General features: G+C 44.4%; 2 protein-coding genes across 4 annotated transcripts in view; both read left to right on the top strand.

The window, feature by feature from the left end:
• The window catches only part of LOC113424447 (uncharacterized), a 47841-nt gene extending 46475 nt beyond the window's left edge, over window positions 1–1366 (top strand). Inside the window, exon 8 of the mRNA XM_087958829.1 lies at window positions 20–1366. Within this exon, the coding sequence (XP_087814955.1) occupies window positions 20–1179 (1160 nt within the window). The 3' untranslated portion in view covers window positions 1180–1366. The remainder of the gene's footprint in view (window positions 1–19) is intronic.
• Window positions 1367–12933: 11567 nt separating this feature from the next.
• LOC113424443 (uncharacterized) overlaps window positions 12934–20804 on the top strand; it is a 31321-nt gene continuing 23450 nt past the window's right edge. For 2 of the 3 annotated variants that reach the window (XM_026686140.2, XM_087952917.1), the window contains exons 1-3: window positions 12934–13120; window positions 14187–14259; window positions 15691–16755. In XM_026686140.2, the coding sequence (XP_026541925.2) occupies window positions 16000–16755 (756 nt within the window). In that variant the 5' untranslated portion in view covers window positions 12934–13120; window positions 14187–14259; window positions 15691–15999. The remainder of the gene's footprint in view (window positions 13121–14186; window positions 14260–15690; window positions 16756–20804) is intronic. The other variant, XM_087952916.1, reaches the window with a different exon arrangement.

The raw sequence follows: 20804 nt of genomic DNA on the forward strand, positions 1-20804 counted from the left end.
TCCTTCTCTATCCTACTAGGTGACCCTTGTGAAAGCGGAAGTGAATGGGAGCCATACGGGGTGCTGTCAGACGATACAGAAGACAACGAAGATGCGGTAAGCCACTTCGGGAACCTCAAAGAGCCAGGAAAGAATGAAGAAGGCCAACCCCAAGAGTGTCTGAATAAAGACGGTTCCCAGGGAAGCGACTACGGTGCCATGCTGGCGCAACACAAGAACTACAAGGGCAAGAGAAAGAACCAGTGCAAAGTGTGTGGGAAAAGCTTCACCCGGAAGGCGAGCCTGAAAGTTCACCAGCGCATCCACACGGGCGAGAAGCCCTACAAGTGCACCGTCTGCACCAAGGGCTTCTGCGACAAAACCAGCTTCCTCCGCCACCAGAGGATCCACACCGGGGAGAAGCCGTACAAGTGTCCCGAATGCGGGAAGAGTTTCAATCGGACCACCAACCTGATCACCCACCAGAAAACCCACGTGGAAAGCCGGGAGAAGACCTTCCACTGCTCCAGCTGCAGCAAAAGCTTCTATAACAAGTACAGCCTCAAGACCCACTGGCGAAGCCACACCGGGGAGAAGCCCTACAAGTGCTCCAGCTGCAGCAAGAGCTTCTGCGACAAGTCCAACCTGGAGGCCCACTGGCGTGTGCACACCGGGGAGCGGCCGTTCGAGTGTTCGGAGTGCAGGAAGACCTTCAGCGACCGCCGGACCCTCCTCCGCCACCAGCGGATCCACACGGGGGAGAAACCCTACCGCTGCACTGAGTGCGGGAAGAGTTTCAACGACCTGGCCACGCTCCTCCGGCACCAGAAAATTCACACGGGAGAGAAGCCGTACCGTTGCACCGAGTGCGGGAAAAGCTTCAACCAGAGCTCGCACCTCATCCGACATCAGAACACGCACGACGCCAAGCGCCACAAAACCTTGGAAGCCAAACGTGGCGTGAAGGCCTCCGTCGGGACCAATATCTTCTTGGATATCGGAAGCTTTGCCCAGGGGAGTTATTACCAGTACGCACACCCCGCTGAGCCGTTTCACTGGCCCCTTTCCACCTACTCGCCTTCCGCCGAGCCGGGAGAAGCAGGCATGCCGAACCTGTGGACTATCCAGGAGACCTCGGTGGGCAATCAAGCCATCCTGGTTATGAAAGAATTCACAGAGGAGAGGACCGTAGCCCTGTGAAGGCTCTGAACGGAGGAGAGAAATGAAACCTGTATATTTCCCCCCACCCACCCATCCAAGGCCAGGTTCATTGATCTGAAATCACAAAGCAGGGATTTTGATTTTGAATTTTTGGAAAGAGACTGGGTTTCTTTTGAAAAGATATCAGTTCCACAAGGATGGCATGAAAGCCCCTGGATTCCTTCGCTCCACAGTTTGGCTTGTGGCAATGATTCTTTCTTTCTTCTTTCTTTGTTTCTTTCATTTTTTCTTTCTTTCTTTCTTTCTTTCTTTCTTTCTTTCTTTCTTTCTTTCTTTCTTTCTTCCTTCCTTCCTTCCTTCTTTCTTTCTTTCTTTCTTTCTTTCTTTCTTTCTTTCTTTCTTTCTTTCTTTCTTTCTTTCTTTCTTTCTTTTTCTTTCTTTCTTTCTTTCTTTCTTTCTTTTCTTTCTTTCTTTCTTTCTTTCTTTCTTTCTTTCTTCCTTCCTTCCTTCCTTCCTTCCTTCCTTCCTTCCTTCCTTCTTTCTTTCTTTCTTTCTTTCTTTCTTTCTTTCTTTCTTTCTTTCTTTCTTTCTTTTTCTTCAAAGACTCAATTTAGGGAGTAAGCTTGGGAAGGGGAGGAAAAGACGAAGAGCTTGAGGTAACAATTCTCCTCAGGTAGCAGCTTCAGCCCGCACGGTTTGGTCCCCGAGGCTCTTGTTTTCTCAGTCCACAAGGGAAGCAAAGAGAAGAATCGAACTGGAAACGGTTGAAAGGAACGACAGCCGATGTCTTTGAAGGGAAGGGTGGTTTTCCTTCCCCGTTTTTCAAAATGGGATCCTTTTTAGCTGAATCAGGAGAGAACCGTTGGGTCTCTTCCACTTGCTCTGACTCCTTCTAACAAACCCAGGTTTGAAGGGGGAGGCGGCAGGAGGACTTCTCTGGTGTTGGTAAATAAAAGTACGGCCTCTTTTGCAGGGATGGGATTCAACCGGTTCAGACCGGTTCAAGCGAACCGGTAGTGCCTATGAGCATTTGGCCCCGTCCACCCACCCTGCTCTTTCCTGTGCTTTATTTCCTGTTTTTCTTTTTTTATTAGCACAGCTGATTCGCGGGGCAGAGTGGTTTTGCTGCGCCTCCGCTGTTTTAGTCCCAGGGGCTGCAGTAGAAGGTAAGAAATTGAGTTGGGAAAAGGGCTTTTTAGACTGTGGAGCCATGATAGGCGAACCTATGGCACACATGCCAGAAGTGGCATGCAGAGCCATCTCTCCGGATACGCCAGCTGTTGCCTATTGCTCTTCCAGATTCCGGTGCGTGCATGGCCTCTGGCCAGCTGGTCTTCACACGCGGGAGCACCAGAAAACGGAAGAGCAGCTCCCGGGAATGCATGAGTGCGGGAGGAAGCTGAGCTTCCGGTTTCTGATGTGCCATCTGGTCTTCATGCATGCATGTGTACCAGAAACCAGGTGGCCGGCGTGCATGCACGCACCAGAAACCGGAAGCTGAGCTTCCTGGCGTGTGCATGCGTTGCAGGGGAGTTGCTACTCCAGTTTCTGGTGCTCCTGTGCGTGCGCCGAGGAGCTGTTCTTCCGGTTTCCGGCGCACACATGCGCCACGGAGCTGCTCTTCCGGTTTCCGGCATTCCCCCACATGCACGCTCCCGTTTTGGCACTCGGTGCCGAAAAGGTTCGCCAACACTGCTGTAGAGCATGCGCGCAAAACGCGCTTTCACCAAATCAATTGTTACACTGGTTGAATCGCACCGCTGCTCTTTTATCAGCTGATGAGAAACTGAAATATGCAAAAAAGATGGCGGTTGAGGAACAGGCAGTCCAGAGAAAGCTTAAAAAAAAAAAAAAGCATTGTGGACGTGACGCACGACCGCAGTTCCGCAAAGATTTTTTTTTTTAATTGTTGGGGTTTTCCTAAAGGGGGCGGGGGAGTTTCCCCAACCGTGTCGGCTTTAAGATGACTGACTTCCAACTCCCAGAATTCCCCAGTCACGCGAAGAATTTCCCCAGGCAGCCCAAGATTTCCCAGATAATCTGGGAGTTGAAAGTCCACTCTGTCTGAAAAGTTACCAAGTTTGAAGAGCCCTAAAGCAATGCTGCCAAAATTACAAACCCATCACGGATAATAATAAGTGTGGATGCATGAATAGCCAGGAGCGTGTTAGATTTTCAGCATGCTTTTTTTATTTATTATTATTATTATTATTTAAATGTCAATCCTAATGCAGCCCAGGAATTAAGCATGTTATGGCCAGTTTATTTTAGTGGGAATCAGTATGCCTGACTTACAGCTGCAGAAGGTTGTAACAATCAAAGCGATTTAAGATTGCCATCTTATGCAGGCTTCACAAAAGGCGGACTCTTCTTTGAATCTGAGGAAAAAGATGGATTAATGCGGCATTATTATTTTTTACACCCAGATATTAATTCTCTCGAAAGCTGGGGAGGAGATTTCCAATGCCACACAGGTACAATTCTAGCACAAGAAAACGTCTGCAAATAGAATCTCCTTCTGTTTGCTTGTCTGAGGAAAAGCATCCCAGGGAAGGCTTGCTTTATTTATTTATTATTTTTAAATCCCTCCCCTATTATTATTATTATTTTATGCTTAAATACTCCTTCCTCCTCCTATTTCCCCTACAACAACAGCTTTGTGAGAGGGACAGGCCCACGATCACTCACCTGGATTTCGTAGCTAAGATGGAACCACAACCCCAAGCACTTGGATTCCCTTGAATTTTCAAGTTAATTTCAGGTTTAAAAAAATTTTTTTTTCTAGCCTGGAGCCTTTGCCGCTAGACCAAACTGGCTATTGTTTTGTATGTAGAGTCTACCAACAAAGTCACCATCTTTGGAATCCAAGAGGGCACCAGCGGGCCATTTCAAACAACTGTTTGAATGCCCCAATTTTGCAAGGTAAATCTTTGCCTGTCGGTGACTTAACAACTTGAATGCAGTTCCTTTAACAGGAATAATCTGCCAAATAGCACTTAGACTTATATACCACTTTACAGTGCTTTACAGCCCTCTCTAAGCGGTTTAGAGTCAGCCTATTAGTTTACTTTATTGTCATTGCACCTCGTACAACGAAATCAAACACCATCTTCAGTGCACATCATGACTATGAAAATAAACACAAACGCACATCCTTCACCCTTCACACATTGAACCGCGAACCCCCGACACCACACCAACACTGCACTGTACAGGAGAATTCAAAAGAGCAATTGCCCTGGGGTAGAAGCTGTTTTTCAGTCTATTTGTCCTTGTTTTTATTTTTCTGTACCGTCTGCCAGATGGTAATAGTTCAAAAAAAGGGTTCCCAGGATGAGATGGATCTTTGAGAATGTTTTGAGCTTTCTTAAGGCAGCGGGAGCTATAAAGCTCTTCCAAAGAGGGGAGAGGGCAACCTATGATCCTCTGGGCAATGATGTTAACCCTCTGGAGCACTGCCCTATCTGCCACCGTGCAATTGGCAAACCATACAGAGGTGCAATAAGTTAAGATGCTCTCTATGGTGCAGCGGTAGAAGGTCACCAGCAGTTTTTCATTCAGTTGTTTTCTGAGAAGTCTCAGGTAGTATATAACCTCTGCTGGGCACCCTTTTGACCAGGGCTGCAATGCGAGCACCCTATTGCTCCCAACAATCTGGCTCATTTTACCGACCTCGGGAGGGTGGAAGTCTGAGCCAACTTGATCCCTGTCTCATGGGACTGCCAAATTTGACAGTCCCTTCTGGATTGCTCAAAGCAGAATGTCATGGAATCTGGTGTAGAGATTTGAGGCTGGACCAGATTTGAAAACGAGGAATCCTTGATGCTTTCTGAGCTTGGTTGTTTTCTTGCAGACGTTGCGTTGTTCAGACTAGGTAACACCATCAGTGCTCTTTAAGATTCTCCTTTATAAGATTTGAATTATATATACAGAGGGGTGTTTTTAAACATGGACCTTCCATGTGGGTGGAGCTGCCATTTGGAAGGCCCCCTGTTGCGTGGCTGAGGTCCCGTCTTTAAAAGCAAAGGGTGTTTGCAAAACAATCCCATTATATAGGTAGTTCTCAAGTTAGAACTGTATGGGAGTAAGTCATAAAATAGGTCAGCCACATGACCAAGAAATTCACCTTTGTTTAGTAAAAGGGGTTTTGTCATGCCCTTGTTAGAGTCAGACTCTGGGGGAGAGGAGGAACAGCCAACAGGGAGTGGAGGTGTGGCTCCAGAGGTTGTGGAGGAGGCTGGGGAAGGGCAGAGGCCAGCTGGGCAGTCAGAGGAAGAACCAGGCCCATCTCCTCTTCATCCTAGGACACACAGGGAGGAACGGAGAAGGAAACAACTTGGCTTACGAGAGAGGAAGCGGCCATGATCCCCTCATTGGTTGCAGCCTTGGAGAATAGTATATAAGAGAGACGATTACAACACAGCGTTGCCTGAAGCAAAGTGTGTTTTATTTTGGGCTAAACGATCTTGGTTGGTGTCCTTCTTGTGCCTTGTTACCTCCTTGAAGTTGGTAATCACTTGTCCTAGTCCGTTGTGGAATTTCCATCCTTGTAGTTTGTTTTGGGTTTTTATTTCACCTCTATCTGCTCATTAAGTTCAGACTGTATTGCTTTCTTTGGAAGACTATTTTTGAATAAGTTTTATCTCCAACTGAGAATTATTGAACAGTGGGGCCAAGTTGGAGGCATTATAAAGGACATTTATTTATGTTTTGGATTTTGTTACGTTTGTGTTGATCATCACAGGTTTTGCCAGGACAAAGAATCTGCTTAGTGCTTTTGGGGGAAGCCTAGGTCAGAACAATAAGTGCAGGATGGCGGGTCTCATAGGACTCCTGAGCCCAAATAGGGGCCGTGTGAGAATATTACACAACAGAGATTCAGTGGGAGTTATCGTAGGCATTTGAATATTGAGAGATTTGAGGGTTACGTCTTATTCAATTCAGGCTTCCTGTAAATTAGAAAAAGGAGAGCTAGTTTGGTGAAGTGGTCAAAGGCATCAGATTAGAAACTTGGCAGGCTCTCGGTTCCAGTTGGGTGGCCTTGGGCCAGTCCTTCCCTCTCAGCCCTAGAAAGGAGGCAATGGCAAACGTTTTCTGAAAATATTGTCGTTGTTGTCCCTGGGAGTCACCCTTATTCAAATCAAAAGTCTCTAGCCACATCTCAGAAAAAGTAAATTGGTTTATCAGAAATTGACATGTTGGCGCATGGCTGGGTGCAGCTGATACTAAATCACGTTATACATTTCCCCCTTGACCCTGGTTTTTCCCCCACCCCCTGGATTTGACTTCTCCAATGGGACACATTCGTCTCCAAGAGTCATCCATCATGTTCTCCAATAACCTTCTTATGCTCCAACAACTTTGGGCTGCCGAGGTGATTATCTAGGCATTTCAGGAATGCCTTGTTTCCACCCCACCCCCTTTTTCTGGCAGCTTTTTAGTTGACATCAAGATTGACTCCAAAGTGCACATGCACAAACACAAACACACACACACACACACATGCCGTAAATATTTTAAAATATTTCTTAACCATATTTCATCCGGTGAAATCATTGGGGTAAAAACGCACAGACCGGTTAATTTTTTATTTTTTTAAAAAATCACATTTCTTAAACCATTTTGGCTTGTGGCAAGCCCCTTCTTATAATGGCTGACATTTATTGGTTAACGATGGAAATGAGCTGCTTTTATAAAAGAGTTTGAAATAGAGAATGAGGGTCTTATGCATCTCTACGGTGATAAATATTAAATTTTCTCAAGGAGCCTCGGTTCTTGAAGCTACTTGGATGGTTGTGAGATTTTTCTGGGAACTGTTACACAGAATGGTACTTATTGTAAAGGGATCGAGAGAAGGATGGATTTAGGTCATTTACCAAAGGTACTTGAAATCGAAATCTATAAACAGGATTTTCTCAAATGGCCATCATGTTCATCCATCCTTGCCTGAGTTTTAAACACTGACAATTTATTGAGTTTCTGATTCTTTTGTACGTTATGTATATTTTACATTTAGATTGTGTTTGTTATCCATACTTAGTTTAGGTTTTCACTATTTATATTACATTAGTCTCTCTCTCTTTTTTTTTTTTTTAACCCTGAGGTCTTTCCAGCACAACAAACTTGTTAAGTTATACTGTAAAACCCAGCACTTTGATTCCCTTTGAAATGCAAGGTAATTTTCAGATTTTTTAAAAAAAGGCAACTGAAAACTTATCACTGTAATTAAACCCTTCTGAAAAACCTGCAGTGGAAGGGAGAAATGTCTCTTGGACCGAGTGAATCTGTTCTGAAAATGTTGCAATGCAGATAGTCCTCGACTTACGATTTGCTTAGTGAGCGTTCAAAATTAAAAAACGGCCCTGAAAAAAAGGGACTTATGACCATTCACACTTATGGCTGTTGAAGCATCCCCATCGTCCTGTGATCACAATTCGGCAACTGTTTCGTATTTATGACAGTTGCAGTGTCCCGAAAGTCATGTGATCAACTTTGGACACCTTTTGCCAAGCAAAGTCGATGGGGAAGCCAGATCCACTTAACAACGGTGACCCCCCCAAAAAATAAAATCCCATAAAACGGGGCAAAACTCATTTAACAACTGCCTCGTTTAGCAACAGAAATTTTGGCCTCGATTGTGGTTGTGAGTCAAGGACTACCAGAACTTTAGAAGAAAATGGGACTTGCAAATGGAAGACTCCTTGAAACAGTGACGTGGCACAACGTGTGAATGCAAACACGATTGCTTCTCAGCAAACAGTCCCAGTTTCCCAAACTTACGAGATTCCCCCACCCTCCTCTTAACTTGTTCCTTGATCTTGCCCTTTTGTAGGAATTGTGTCAAATCTGTGCTTTTGGAAAGTAGCTGGTTCCTGTGTAGCTGATTGCCTTTTTCATATGCATGGGTGGCTTTAAAAGGATTGTACTACGGTAATCATCTTTTAGTGTAATGGGAAGATGCTTTGCAAATAAAAGAGCAACGAAATGGTCATTTCTGTCCACAGGTTTTAACATTTCTGTGTTCTACTAGACACACACACACACACAGAGTTCAGAGGTCTTATCTAAATAGAGAAACAGAACAACCAAAAGCAAGGGGTGGGGGGAAACCAATGGGGATTGTAGCGATTTCTGACTTCTGCCAGCTGCCCCATTCCTTGTGCTGGGGGATTCATAAATCCTTCCCACCCTCCCTCTCTCCCCTTTCTTTCTTTCTCTCTCTCCTTCTCTTCCTCCCTCCCTCCCTCCTTCTCATCTCCTCTCCCTCCCTCCCTCTCTATTTCCCCCCTTCTCTCTTCTTCTCTCCTCCCCTCCTCTTCATTCCTTCCCATCTTCCCTTCCTTCTCTCTTTCTCCCCCTTCTCATCTCTATTTCCCTCTTCCTCCTTCCTCTTCCCATCTCTTCCACCCACCTTCTCATTCCTTCTCATCTTCCCTTCCTCCTCCTCTCTCTTCCTCCCCTTCTCATCTCTACTTCCCTCTTCTTCCTCTTCTTATCTCTTCCTCCCACCTTCTTTCTCATTCCTTCTCATCTTCCCTTCCTCCTCCTTTTCTCTTCCTCCCCTTCTCATCTCTACTTCCCTCTTCTTCCTCTTCCCATCTCTTCCTCCCACCTTCTTTCTCATTCCTTCTCATCTTCCCTTCCTTCTCTCTTCCTCCCCCTTCTCATGTCTACTTCCCTCTTCCTCCTTCCTCTTTTCACCTCTTCCTCCCACCTTCTCATTCCTTCTCATCTTTTTTGTTCTATTTGATTTGTCAATCGCTTACATGATAATAAGTATAAACATGAGTAAGTCCCTCTTCTCTTCCTCCCCCTTCTCTTCTCTCCTCCTTCCTTCTCTTCCTCCTTCTCATCTCTTCCTCCTCTTCTCTTCCCTCCTCTCTTCATTCCTTCTCATCTTCCCTTCCTCCCCCTTCTCTTCTCCTTTCTCTTCCTCCCCCTCTCATCTCTCTTCCTTCTTCCTTCCTCTTCTCATCTCTTCCTCCTCTTCCTCATCCCTTCTCATCTTTATTTGCTTACAAGATAATAAGTATAAGTATAAACATGAGTAAGTCCCCCTTCTCTCTTCTCTTCCTCCCCCTTCTCACTTCTTCCCTCCTCTTCTTCCTTCCTCTTCTCATCTCTTCCTCCCTCCCTCCTCCTCTTCCTCATTCCTTCTCATCTTCCCTCCCTCCACCCTTCTCCCCCTTCCTCTTCTTTTCTTCCTCCTCATCTCTTTTCTCCCCTTCTTCTCTCTTCTCCTCTACTTCTCTTCCTCCTCTCCTCTCTCCGCCCTTCCTCCTGAACATCATATGCACCAAGGGTAATGGAGCACTATCAAAGGTAGGCAGTCTCTCTCGTTCAGCTTTCTGCAGCCAGTGACTGGACGTATCCCCGCAGCAAGGACACAGAAGCAGGGCGTTGCAATTCCTGAAGGACCGCTGTGCATAAGTAAACGGGAACCCAAACCCTCCGTTGTAATGACGGGGGTTGAAGAGTTTTAATGTTGCTGATCAGCTTTTCTGGGGTTAAGGTTGCCTGCGATGAGAGCCTTGGGCGCGTATTAAAATCCATATATGCTGTTTAAACTTTGTTTAGGTTTGCCTGAATTCCTCCTGTAGCTTTAAGGCTTTAAGGGCAATAAATCCCTGTAAATAAAATAGTAAAAAAAACAAAAAACCCAACAACTTGGTATCACCAAAGTCACAAATCAAAGGGAGGCGGGACCGGAAATGACATCATTATTTGCATTCTACCATGTGTTTTGTAGTTCCGGGCCCCTCTAGGCATCGCGGCGCGGTTGGTTTAACCCTTGGAGCCCCGTTGAGGACTGTATAAGTGTCTTCGGCTTAGGAAAGCGCTCGTGTGTCCTTTTCTCATCTGTGACTCTGAGCAAGTGCAGAGTTCTCCTTTCCCTGGAGAAACCTCAGGGGATCTGAATGAGCAGGAAACTCCCAGATTGGAGACGGGAGCGCTGCTAAGAAGAAGTACAAGACAAACTACTACTAAAAATAAAATCCTATGGTATCTCTGGACAACTGAATAACTGGATAGAAGCATTCCTGTCAAACAGACAACAAATGGTCAAAATCGGGAGCGTCCTATCAAATCCAGTACCTGTCAATAGTGGTGTCCCCCAAGGCAGTGTTCTAGGACCAACTCTCTTCATACTCCACATAAATGACCTCTGTGATCATATTAAGAGCAATTGCGTTTCGCTGATGATGTAAAGCTGTTCAATACCACAGACAATACTGCTACCCTACAAAAAGATCTTGACTATGTATCAGAATGGTCAAACAAATGGCAACTTCAAATCTCAACAAATAAATGCTCTGTCTTACATATTGGCAAAAAAAATCAGAAAATAAAATACAAGCTGAATAGTCAAGATCTTGTTGATGACCCAAGCTCTGTAAAGGACCTTGGAATACTCACCTCTAATGATCTAAGTGCTAGAGCCCACTGCAACTACATAGCCAAAAAGGCATTAAGAGTTGTTAACCTAATCCTACGTAGCTTTTTCTCTGGTAATATCACACTACTAACTAGAGCATACAAAACATTTGCTAGACCAATACTCGAATACAGTTCATCAGTCTGGAACCCACATTACGTATCTGATATTAGCACAATTGAGAAAGTCCAGAAATATTTCACAAGAAGAGTTCTCCACTCCTCTACTCGTTGCAGAATACCTTATGCCACCAGACTTGAAATTCTAGAACTAGAAAACCTTGAATTACGCCGTCTTCGGTCTGACTTAAGCATGGTATATAAAATCATACATTGCAATGTCCTACCTGTCAATGAATACTTCAGCTTCAACCATAACAACACAAGAGCACACAATAGATACAAACTCAAAGTTAACCGCACCAAACTTGATTGCAGGAAATACGACTTCAGCAATAGAGTGGTCAATGTCTGGAATACTCTACCCGACTCTGTAGTTTCTTCCCCAAACCCCAAAAACTTTAACCTTAAACTGTCTACTATTGACCTCACCCCTTTCCTAAGAGGTCTGTAGGGGCGTGCATAAGCACACCAACGTGCCTACCGTCCCTGTCCTATTGTTTCTCTTATTCTTCTTTTATTTTTCTTATATGTACCCATTTCATGTATTCACAACTATGTATACACTTATACTTATTATCTTGTAAACAATTGGCAAATCAAATAAGAAAGAAAGAAATAAATAAATAAATAAATAAAGAAAGAAAGAAAGAAAGAAAGAAGCAGAGCGGTTCAGCTGTGCTTCAGCCGCGCAGTGTCAAGGACATACTCTGCACATGTTCAGAGATCCTGGTTGCCCTTGCTGCTTTATCCGGAAACTAGAAAGCTGCAATGGTCTCGGTGTGCAGAGATTCAAAGCATGGCAGCTATGTAGTCCTATTCTAAATATTTTTCTAAAAAAAATTATCAGGTGCACCTTTCCCGATGTGTTAGGCTAGAGCAGTTTCCCCCACCCCCACCCCAATTTAGGCAACTTTAAGCCATTTAATCAGAGTTGGAAGGGACCTTATAGGTCATCTAGTCCACCCACCACCACCACCCCGCCTAAGCAGGAGACCCTACACCATTTCTGACAAATGGCAGTCCAATCTCTTCTTGAAGGTCTCAAGTGATGGCGCCCTCACACAACTTCCAAGGACAAGCTTCTTTCCATTGGTTGATTGTTCTCACTGTCAGAAAGTTTCTCCTTATTTCCAGGTTGAATCTCTCCTTGTTCAGTTTCATCCATTATTCCTTGTCTGGCCTACAGGTGCTTTAGAAAATAGCTTGACCCCCTTCCTCTCTATGTCAGCTGCTCAAATATTGGAAGACTGCTATCATGTGTCCCCTGGTCCTTCTCTTCACTGGACTAGCCAGGCTCAGTTCCTGTCACTGTTCATTGTATGTTTTAGTCTCCAGTCCCCTCATCATCCTGGTTGCTCTTCTCTGCACTTTTTCTAGAGTCTCAACATCTTTTTTATAGTGTGGTTTTATAATGTGGTGACCAAAACTGGATGCAGTACACTAGGTGTAGTCTGACTAAGGGACTGGAGGCAAAAACACACAACGAATGGTTGCAGGAACTGGGCTTGGCTATTCTAGTAAAGAGAAGGACCAGGGGAGACATGATAGCAGTCTTCCAATATTTGAGGGACTGCCACAGGGAGGAAGGGGTCAAGCTATTTTCTAAAGCTCCTGTAGGCCAGACAAGGAATAATGGATGGAAACTGAACAAGGAGAGATTTAACCTGGAAACAAGGAGAAACTTTCTGACAGGAGAACAATCAACCAATGGAACAGCTTTCCAGAAGTTGTGGGAGCTTCATCACTTAAGACCTTCAAGAGGAGATTGGACTGCCATTTGTCAGAAATGGTGTAGGGTCTCCCGCTTGGGCAGGGGGTTGGACTAGATGACCTACAAGGTCCCTTCCAACTCTGATTATCTGTAAAAGTGGCCAAGATTGGGGAAACCCTGAATTAGAAGGTCTTCCTACTGAGATTGGTCCCTACTGAGAGATGCTCGGGGAATTATAAAAGCTCTTCTGGGGGAATCCTCTTCTCCAGCTATGCTAGAAATCCCAGGAGCCTCATTGTGTAGGCCTCTGTTGTCCCCAGGCCTTGTGTGGCTTTGTCATCCTCGCCATCATCTCCCCACTTTTTTTAAAAAAAGAAAAAAGGATCCCAATTGAAATGTTCTCCGCGTGCACCTCAAACAGGAGGCCACAGAGCTGTCCCCGTCCTGGGGCACGGTTCGCTCCCTCCATGCTCCTTCTGAAAGCCTACTAAAGGGTTACACCGCAGCCACTCCTACTTCCTAGAGAGGCTGGAGTAACCTTGGGGCTGGAGGATGGGTGGGCATATGGATTCGGCAAGGCCTCTTCCTGCGCCCAAACACCCTGCCTCGTAGGAAACTATCAGAACAAGAGGCAACAAGAAACACCCCTCCCTTCCCATCTACACCAAGGGGGGAACTCATAGATTGTGGGGACGGAGCATTAATGCACAGGTGAGAATCACGCTGGGTGCAAAATTGGGACGTCAAAAGGTTTTTTGCCAGAGTCCAGTCTCGCTCACTTGTGGTCCTGGCGCACTCTTGCACTTTCCCCCTTTGTGCGTTCCTTAGCTACATTTGCAATTTGCAATTTGTTGTGGGAGCTTAAGTTTCTCTTCCGGGGAACCTTTTATTTTCCATTTTCTCCTTGATTCCACTTTAAAAAAAAAACAAAAACCACCAGAATTTTCTTTCTTCCTGCTTGCAATAGGCTGAGCTGCCTGCCCTTTTAGAAATCTCTTTTTAGAAAGCTTTGCTGCCCTTTTAGAATCTCTTTGCTGCGATGAATTTGGATGCTGTGTGAAGACCACAGCACGGGGAACTTGAAATACTTTTTGTAACTTCCCCTCCTTATACTAGACACCTTAGTTGCAGCGGTGTAAGCTAACCATGCTTCAAGAATTTGTTTCTAGCATTGGAAAAGCAGCTAAATATAGCTGGAATATAGCTACACGCCCAAATAAATCTACAAGAAAAAGAATTGACAGTATATGCATAATTTTGCATTTATTTATTTATTTTGTCGTGTTTGTGTAGTGTATATTGGAGGTGGTGACCCTTTGTGAGCTGCGTGCAATGAAATTTCATTTTAATGTAGGCCGATGAGTGTGCCTTTAAAGTAACAATAAAGTTAGTCTATTATTAAGTCCGCCAAGGTGTGCTAGAATTGCGGAACCTACAAATATTATGTTTTAAGGATGCCTTTTAGGCCCTGATGTATTTATTTTAGAAATATGGCAATCCACGTTTTCTCCTATTAGAAACAATCCCAATATGAAGTAAAATTAATTTTTTGAAAATGTTAATGGTTTACCTCTAAAAATATCTTTAAAATCTTTGGTAGTTTAAATTAAAAAAACAAACAAACTTTAAAGAGACCAAAATCTTGGTGGTACATCTTAAATCGAAGAGCTTGAGCAGGAAGGGTTATATCTGTTTTTCAAGATGTTCAAATTGTTGGACTCAAGGCGAGACTCTGATTTAAAAGAGTTGTTCCTTTTGGATCTAACCTATTCTGCAGGATTGTTTTGGGAAAAAGCAGGTGAGAAGGGACACAGTATTGGTTATCCTGAAATTCTGGAGGAATCAAGAAGGTAACTTTTAAATATTTCACGTTAACATTTTACATTCCTTGGTTCATTTACTTGGGAGCAAATCCCATTTAATTCGTTGTTGGGATTGTAAATGCATAGATTACATCTGTCATGCCCCTGTTGGAGACTGACTCCAAGGGAGTGGAGGTGAGGAGGCTGGGGAAGGGCAGAAGCCAGCTGGGCAGTCAGAGGAAGAAACCAGGCTCATCCCTTCTCCATCCTAGGGCACGCAGGGAGGAGAGGATAAGAGAGATGGTGGTCTACTGGGGAAGAGAGGGCCTTGATCCTCTTCATGGGCTGCAGCTGTGAGAACTGGTTAAAAGGACCGACATGCGTATGGGCCAGTGCTGGAAACAAAGCGTGGAAATATCTCTAGTTTGTTGTTCCTCTCTGAGTTTGCCCTCCTTCCCAGCGTGTGTTCCGATATCTGTGGACATCTTCAAGCCCTTATCTTGCCTGGTTCTCTTAATTGTTTCAGTGTGGTTTGTGTTGTTTTTACTCTTTATAATTTATAAGCATTTTTAGTTTAAACGGCATTTCCTCCTTTCCGTAATTGTTTGTGGAGTAGTTTTTTTGCCTCCAGTCAAGGATATTTGGAGCTTTGAAGCAAAGTGAAGGAATAAAAAGGGTTTCATCTGTTTTTGGGACTTTATTTTGTATTCCACCCTGGGTCATCCCAACATCAGAAAGATAGTTCTTTCCATAAGATTTTGCAGTCAAATAAACAAGGGAAAAAGAGAAGGAAAAAGAAAAATACAGATAGCTCTCAACTTACAACCATTTGTTTAGTGACCGTTACAAGTTACAAACGGTACTGGAAAAAGTGACTCATCACAATTTTTCACACTTATAACTGTTGCAGCATCCCATCGCCAGATTCAGATGCTTAGCAACTGACTCACATTTACAACGGTTATAGTGTCTCAGGATTATGTGTTCTCCTTCTGTGACCTTCCATGGGGAAGCCAGATTCCCTTAACAGCCATATTATTAACTTAACGACTGCATTGATTCACTTACAAACTGCGGCAAGAAAGGTCGTAAAATGGGGCAAAGCTCACTCAGCAACGGTCTTGTTTAGGAACACAAATGTTGTGCGCAATTGTGGTTGTAAATTGAGCATAATGCCATGTTAAGCCAGGGAGCACCACCAATTTTTTTTTTTAAATAAATAAACAAACAACGATAGTTCTGCTGGTTGAAGACAAAAGAAATCTAACGTAACGTTGTTGAATACTATGTTGATTAGAAGCTAGTGAAATTATCCAAAAAATTTGCATGCTGTTGAATTTTCCTGAACTGAGAAAAAAAATAGTTTCACCCAGCTCATGTGAGGTGGGCGGCTAGATAAATTTGATTAATAAGTACTTAAAATATCTGGGGATGATCAGAGTTTTATTCCAACATTTTAATATACGTTCTCTCTTTTAGAATCAGCTGTCCGTTCCTTCAAGGAAGAAAATTCTATCTGCTGACCAGAAATGTTGCTGGCCCCTTCCTTGAGTGACTTCTTTCTTTTCTTTTTCTTTTTTTAACTGAAATCTTTCAACGTTTGTGGGCCTCACCAGAAGATCCATCCGGTTCCTGCTTTGTAAACGTTTATCTTTATTTCTAAAGCTACCTTTCAAAGAAGAGGCTGCAATTGTTTGTGAGCTTGTTTGGCTTGGAAATCCTCCTCATTGCAGCTTTGAAACGCGGAGGAAGGTGGATGTTGCCTTCTGTGAAACGTTAGCCGCAAAAATGGCTACGGAACTGAGGCCTGGAGGAGCCGCTTTCCTCTCCTTCCAGAATGTTCTGGGGCACGGCGTGAACCCTGCAAGGAAGTCCGAGGAGGAAGCCCAAGTGAGGTCCTTAGAAGCTGACGGGGAACGGATGGTCCCTCGAGTCATCCAGGTTGGGAACATAGGAGAATTTCTAGGCTGGATGGCTCCCCAAGAGACGGTCCAAGGGTCAGAAGAAGTTTTGGCTCAACGCTGGGAGACCCAGTGGCAGGAAGTCTTGAAGACAGTCCAGCTTCTCCCTCCTGGGTTTGAGACTTCACACCAGTCAAACTCCTGCGAGTTGCTCCCCAACATCAACCAGGGGTTGAATGGAGACAGCAGCGTTCCTCAGTTCTTGGTAGTCAACAACGGAGAGTTTCCTCCTCGGATCCTTTATGGTCCGGAGGTTGAAGGAAACAGGCTGGTGAAGGATGTACTTGTGGACCAAGGGGCTCTTTTGACCGAGGCTCTGCGCCAACGTTTTAGGCAGTACAGTTACCAGGAAGCTGAAGAACCTCAAGAGGTTTGCAAGAGACTCCAGGAATTTTGCCGTCAATGGCTGATGCCAGAGAAGCACTCCAAAGAGCAGATCCTGGAGCTGGTGATCCTGGAGCAGTTCTTGGCTATCCTACCTCCGGAGATGCAGTGCTGGGTCAGGGACCGTTGTCCTCAAGCTTGTTCCCAGGCAGTGAGTCTCGCAGAGGAGTTCCTCAGGAGTCAGAAACAAGAGATTAAGGTAACACTGTTGAGGTAATTCCCCGTTAGGAGAATGAGCGCGTACAGGGAGACCTATTTGAGAGTAGCGTTTGAATAATACACACACAGCACACAGATACACTGTACAGTAAATGTAGGTCTTTACTTCCAGAAAAGTTTAAGCAAAGTTCAAAACAAGCAGTCCAAAGTCATTCAGAGGTTAAATCAGTCAGTTTTCAGTCCAGGGATAATCCAATAACAAAGTCCAGTGTCAAAAACAGTTCAGTATCAGGCTTACATCAAATCCATGAATATCAGTCAGTTAGGAAAAATGGAGGAACGGCAATGCTCTCCAACAGAAGGAAAAAGAGATACTCACTGAGATGCACTCTCTTCTGAGACTAAGACTAAACAATCCAGGTTTCTGGCTCCATCTTATGACCATTTGAGAAACCACACCTAATTACAGTTTTGCATTTTCTTAAAGATACAGTATTAAAATTTCTATCCTGGTTTATATATTGTCCAACCCAAATGGCTGTTAGGTGACTCATATTCCTAACAAACACTGGCCTACAAATTTGGGGAAATTGTCGACCTCTGAGATAAAATGTGTTAATTTGACATATTTTGATTAGATGAAATGAGAAAACAGGTGATAAAGGAGCTGGTTGGCTAAAGTTTTCAAGATATTTCCCAGTGAAGTTTTATACACAGGCGAGTATATTTGCCTACGAGGGAGAGAGGTATCTCATGATCATTAGATTAGATTAACAGAGTTGGAAGGACCCCACACCATTTTTCTTTTTACTTTTTTTTAAATATATTTTTTATTGTTTGCAACTGTAAATATACAATGGTGCTGCTGTTTTGGCATTACATATACCCAGGGGTGGGATTCTACCAGTTCGCACCTATTTGCTAGAACAGGTTGTTAACATGCTAAGCAGTTCGGAGAACCGGTTGTTAGAAGAAATTACTGGCCTAATCCTGTGAGGAAGGCAGGAAGGAAACATTCTGGTGTTGCTTACAGAATCTGCCTCTCCGTTAACTCTTATTACATTCTTGGCAGGACTAGATTTCCTGTCTCAGGAACTTCTCTGGAGTTTTTTTGTCCCCTCCTTTGCTGGTACTTTGCTTGTGTAGAGTGACCATTCAAAGTTACAATGGCACTGAAAAAAGTGACTTATGACCATTTTTCACACTTACGACTGTTGCAGCATCCCCAAAATCATGAGGGGCCAGGCGAGGAGATGCATGCCTCGATGTGAGTGATATCGAGTTGGCCACACCCAGCCAATAACATGACCACCAAGCCACGTCAACCCAGTCACATGACCACGCCCACCAACTAAGCCACGCCCACAGAACTGGTCGTTAAAAAATTTGAATCCCACCCCTGCATATACCATACATACAAAAATATTGCTAAACCATTAACTTTCCTATTATTCATACACTATTTGCTTTAGTTTCTATTCATTGCGTCTTTTTGTTTTGTATCCACTGATAAAATTTATTCCAAGTTTCATAGTAAGCTGATTCCCCTTTATTCTTCAATTCTAAGGTTAACCTCTCCAATTTTGCACAAGCCATTATTTTCTTTATTATTTCTCTTTCTGGGAGACCCCACATCATTTCTGACAGATGGCCATTTAGTCTCTTCTTGAAAGCCTCCAGTGATGAAGCTCCCACAATTTCCTACAGCAAGCTGTGCCATTGATGGATTGTTCTCACTGTCAGAAAGTTTCTCCTTATTTCCAGGTTGAATCTCTCTCCTTGTTCAGTTTCCATCCATTATTCTTTGTCTGGCCTTCGGGTGCTTTGGAGAATAGCTTGAACCCTTCCTCCTCTCTGTGCAGCCCTTCAAATAATGGACCATTGCTATCCTGTCTCCCCTGGTCCTTCTCTTCACTAGACTAGCCAAGCCCAGTTCCTGCAACCGTTCTTTATAAGTTAGCATCGGATGATTCTTGGGTGCACCGTCTATTCCCTTATCAGTTGCTTAACATTTGTTTAACAGTTGCTTGCACTCTTCAGATAATCAGAGTTGGAAAGGACCTTCTAGGTCATCTAGTCCAACCCCCCGCCCAAGCAGGAGACGTACACCATATCTGACAGATGGGAGTCCAATCTCTTCTTGACAGTCTCAAGTGATGGCGCTCCCACAACTTCCGAAGGCAAAGCTGTTCCACTGGTTGATTGTCCAGAAAGTTTCTTCTTATTTCCAGGTTGAATCTCTCCTTGTTCAGTTTCCATCCATTATTCCTTGTCTGGCCTTCGGGTGCTTTCGAAAATAACTTGACCCCTTCTTCCTCTCTGTGGCAGCCCCTCAAATATTGGAAGACTGCTATCATGTCTCCCCTGGTCCTTCTCTTCACTAGACTAGCCATGCCCAGTTCCTGCAACCATTTGTTGTATGTTTTAGTCTCCAGTGCCTTCATCATCCTGGTTGCTCTTCTCTGTACTTTTTCTAGAGTCTCAACGTCCTTTTTATCTTTTTTTTATCATGATGCCTTGTAATATCTCGACAAAGTACGATACAACAATGAAAATGCTACCCCATGGAAGTGTATAAATTTATCTCCATTTTGGGAACAGCAAGGCAGATGACTATAAAAAACAGGTGGGAAATTTGTTTAGGTCCTAAAAAGCCGTGGTCGCCAACCGGTGGGCCGCGGATCACTGGTGGTCGGCGAGAAAATTTTGGTGGTCTGCAGAGAAATGTCCCCCCCAAAGCACTCCCCTCAAAGCAACTAATCCAGGCTGCACGGGAACACAAGGCTGCGCCGCCTACATGGCCCACCCACCCACTGGCACTTACCCTTTGGCCGAGTACAAACCTGACCTTGAGTAGAGCCACGCGAGCTGGAAATGGAAGGTAAGACCAACGGCGGGGGAGGGAAATCCGCCCCGGGGTGGCTTGCTGACGTTGGTGGGGAAAGTCGGTCCCATATTCCAGAGCTGCAGTAGTCACAGGACTGGCCCTTTGATCATCTCGGAGCAGCTCCTCCAGTCCATGGCAGGCCGGTGTACCCGGGTGGAGGAGCAGCTGCTCCGAGATGACCAAAGGGCCAGTCCTGTGACTATTGCAGCTCTGGAATATGGGACCGACTTTCCCCACCAACGTCAGCAAGCCACCGTCAGTCAAAATTCATATTAGTGGTCCGTGGGGTTTAAAATTATGAGTTTGGTGGTCCCTGAGGTCCAAAAGGCTGGCGACCCCTGCTATAAAACACTTGGTGCAAACATGTCACTGAAAATTCGCTTCTTCCACTCGCATTTAGACTATTTCCCTTTGAACTGTGGGGCAGTTAGTGATGGGGTGAGATTCCACCAGGATATTGCAGGCATGGAGAAAACATACCGAGGGAAATGGAGTCCGTCCATGCTTGCCGATTGCTGCTGGAATCTTCCCAGGGATGATCCTACTGTCAGGATTCTGGCAGTTACTCCAATTAAATCATGAGCCTCAAGCCACTCTCCTAAAACTAAAGAGGATTTATTTGAAGCTACCATCCTACGTCCAGCACTAACCTGGGCGTAGCCAACTCTGAGATACGTAATTCACTGTCATCCTTGATTCTGCTTTCCCCCCCACCCCTCTGGGTGTATCATCCAACAAAAAAACGTCCATAGCCAAGAGTCATCAATCATGCTCTCCAATTAGATTTTTGCACGGCAGAAGCTTCAGTCATCTAATCAGTCTTTGAAGAAAACATGAATGGAATGTACTTTCGATTCCACACTGCCGCCTGCTCTTTGAAACCTCCCCCCCTTCTTTCTGTTGTCAGCTATAAAACGTGTATACAAAATGTTTTATGAGTTGACACCTGCTGTAATTCACAAGAGAAAAGCCAAAAAGCTCAGTTTAGATACCAAATAAACATGGAAACCTTGTCGTTTAATCTGATGTTAGAGTTTGTCAGTTTTTCATGCAAAAAGCATGACGATGTTACACGGATAAATGAATGGAAAAGTTATGCTATCGATATCAATAAAAAGATAAATTTATTGGGGTGGCACCATTCTCATCACTATATCACATTTTGCAGAAAAGTTATGGAGCTTAATCGCACATCCCTCCAT

This window comes from Notechis scutatus, chromosome 2 (genome assembly GCF_049901735.1).
Source record: "Notechis scutatus isolate UNSWTSFEM ecotype Mainland chromosome 2, rNotScu1.2, whole genome shotgun sequence".
Classification (NCBI taxonomy): Eukaryota; Metazoa; Chordata; class Lepidosauria; order Squamata; family Elapidae; genus Notechis; species Notechis scutatus.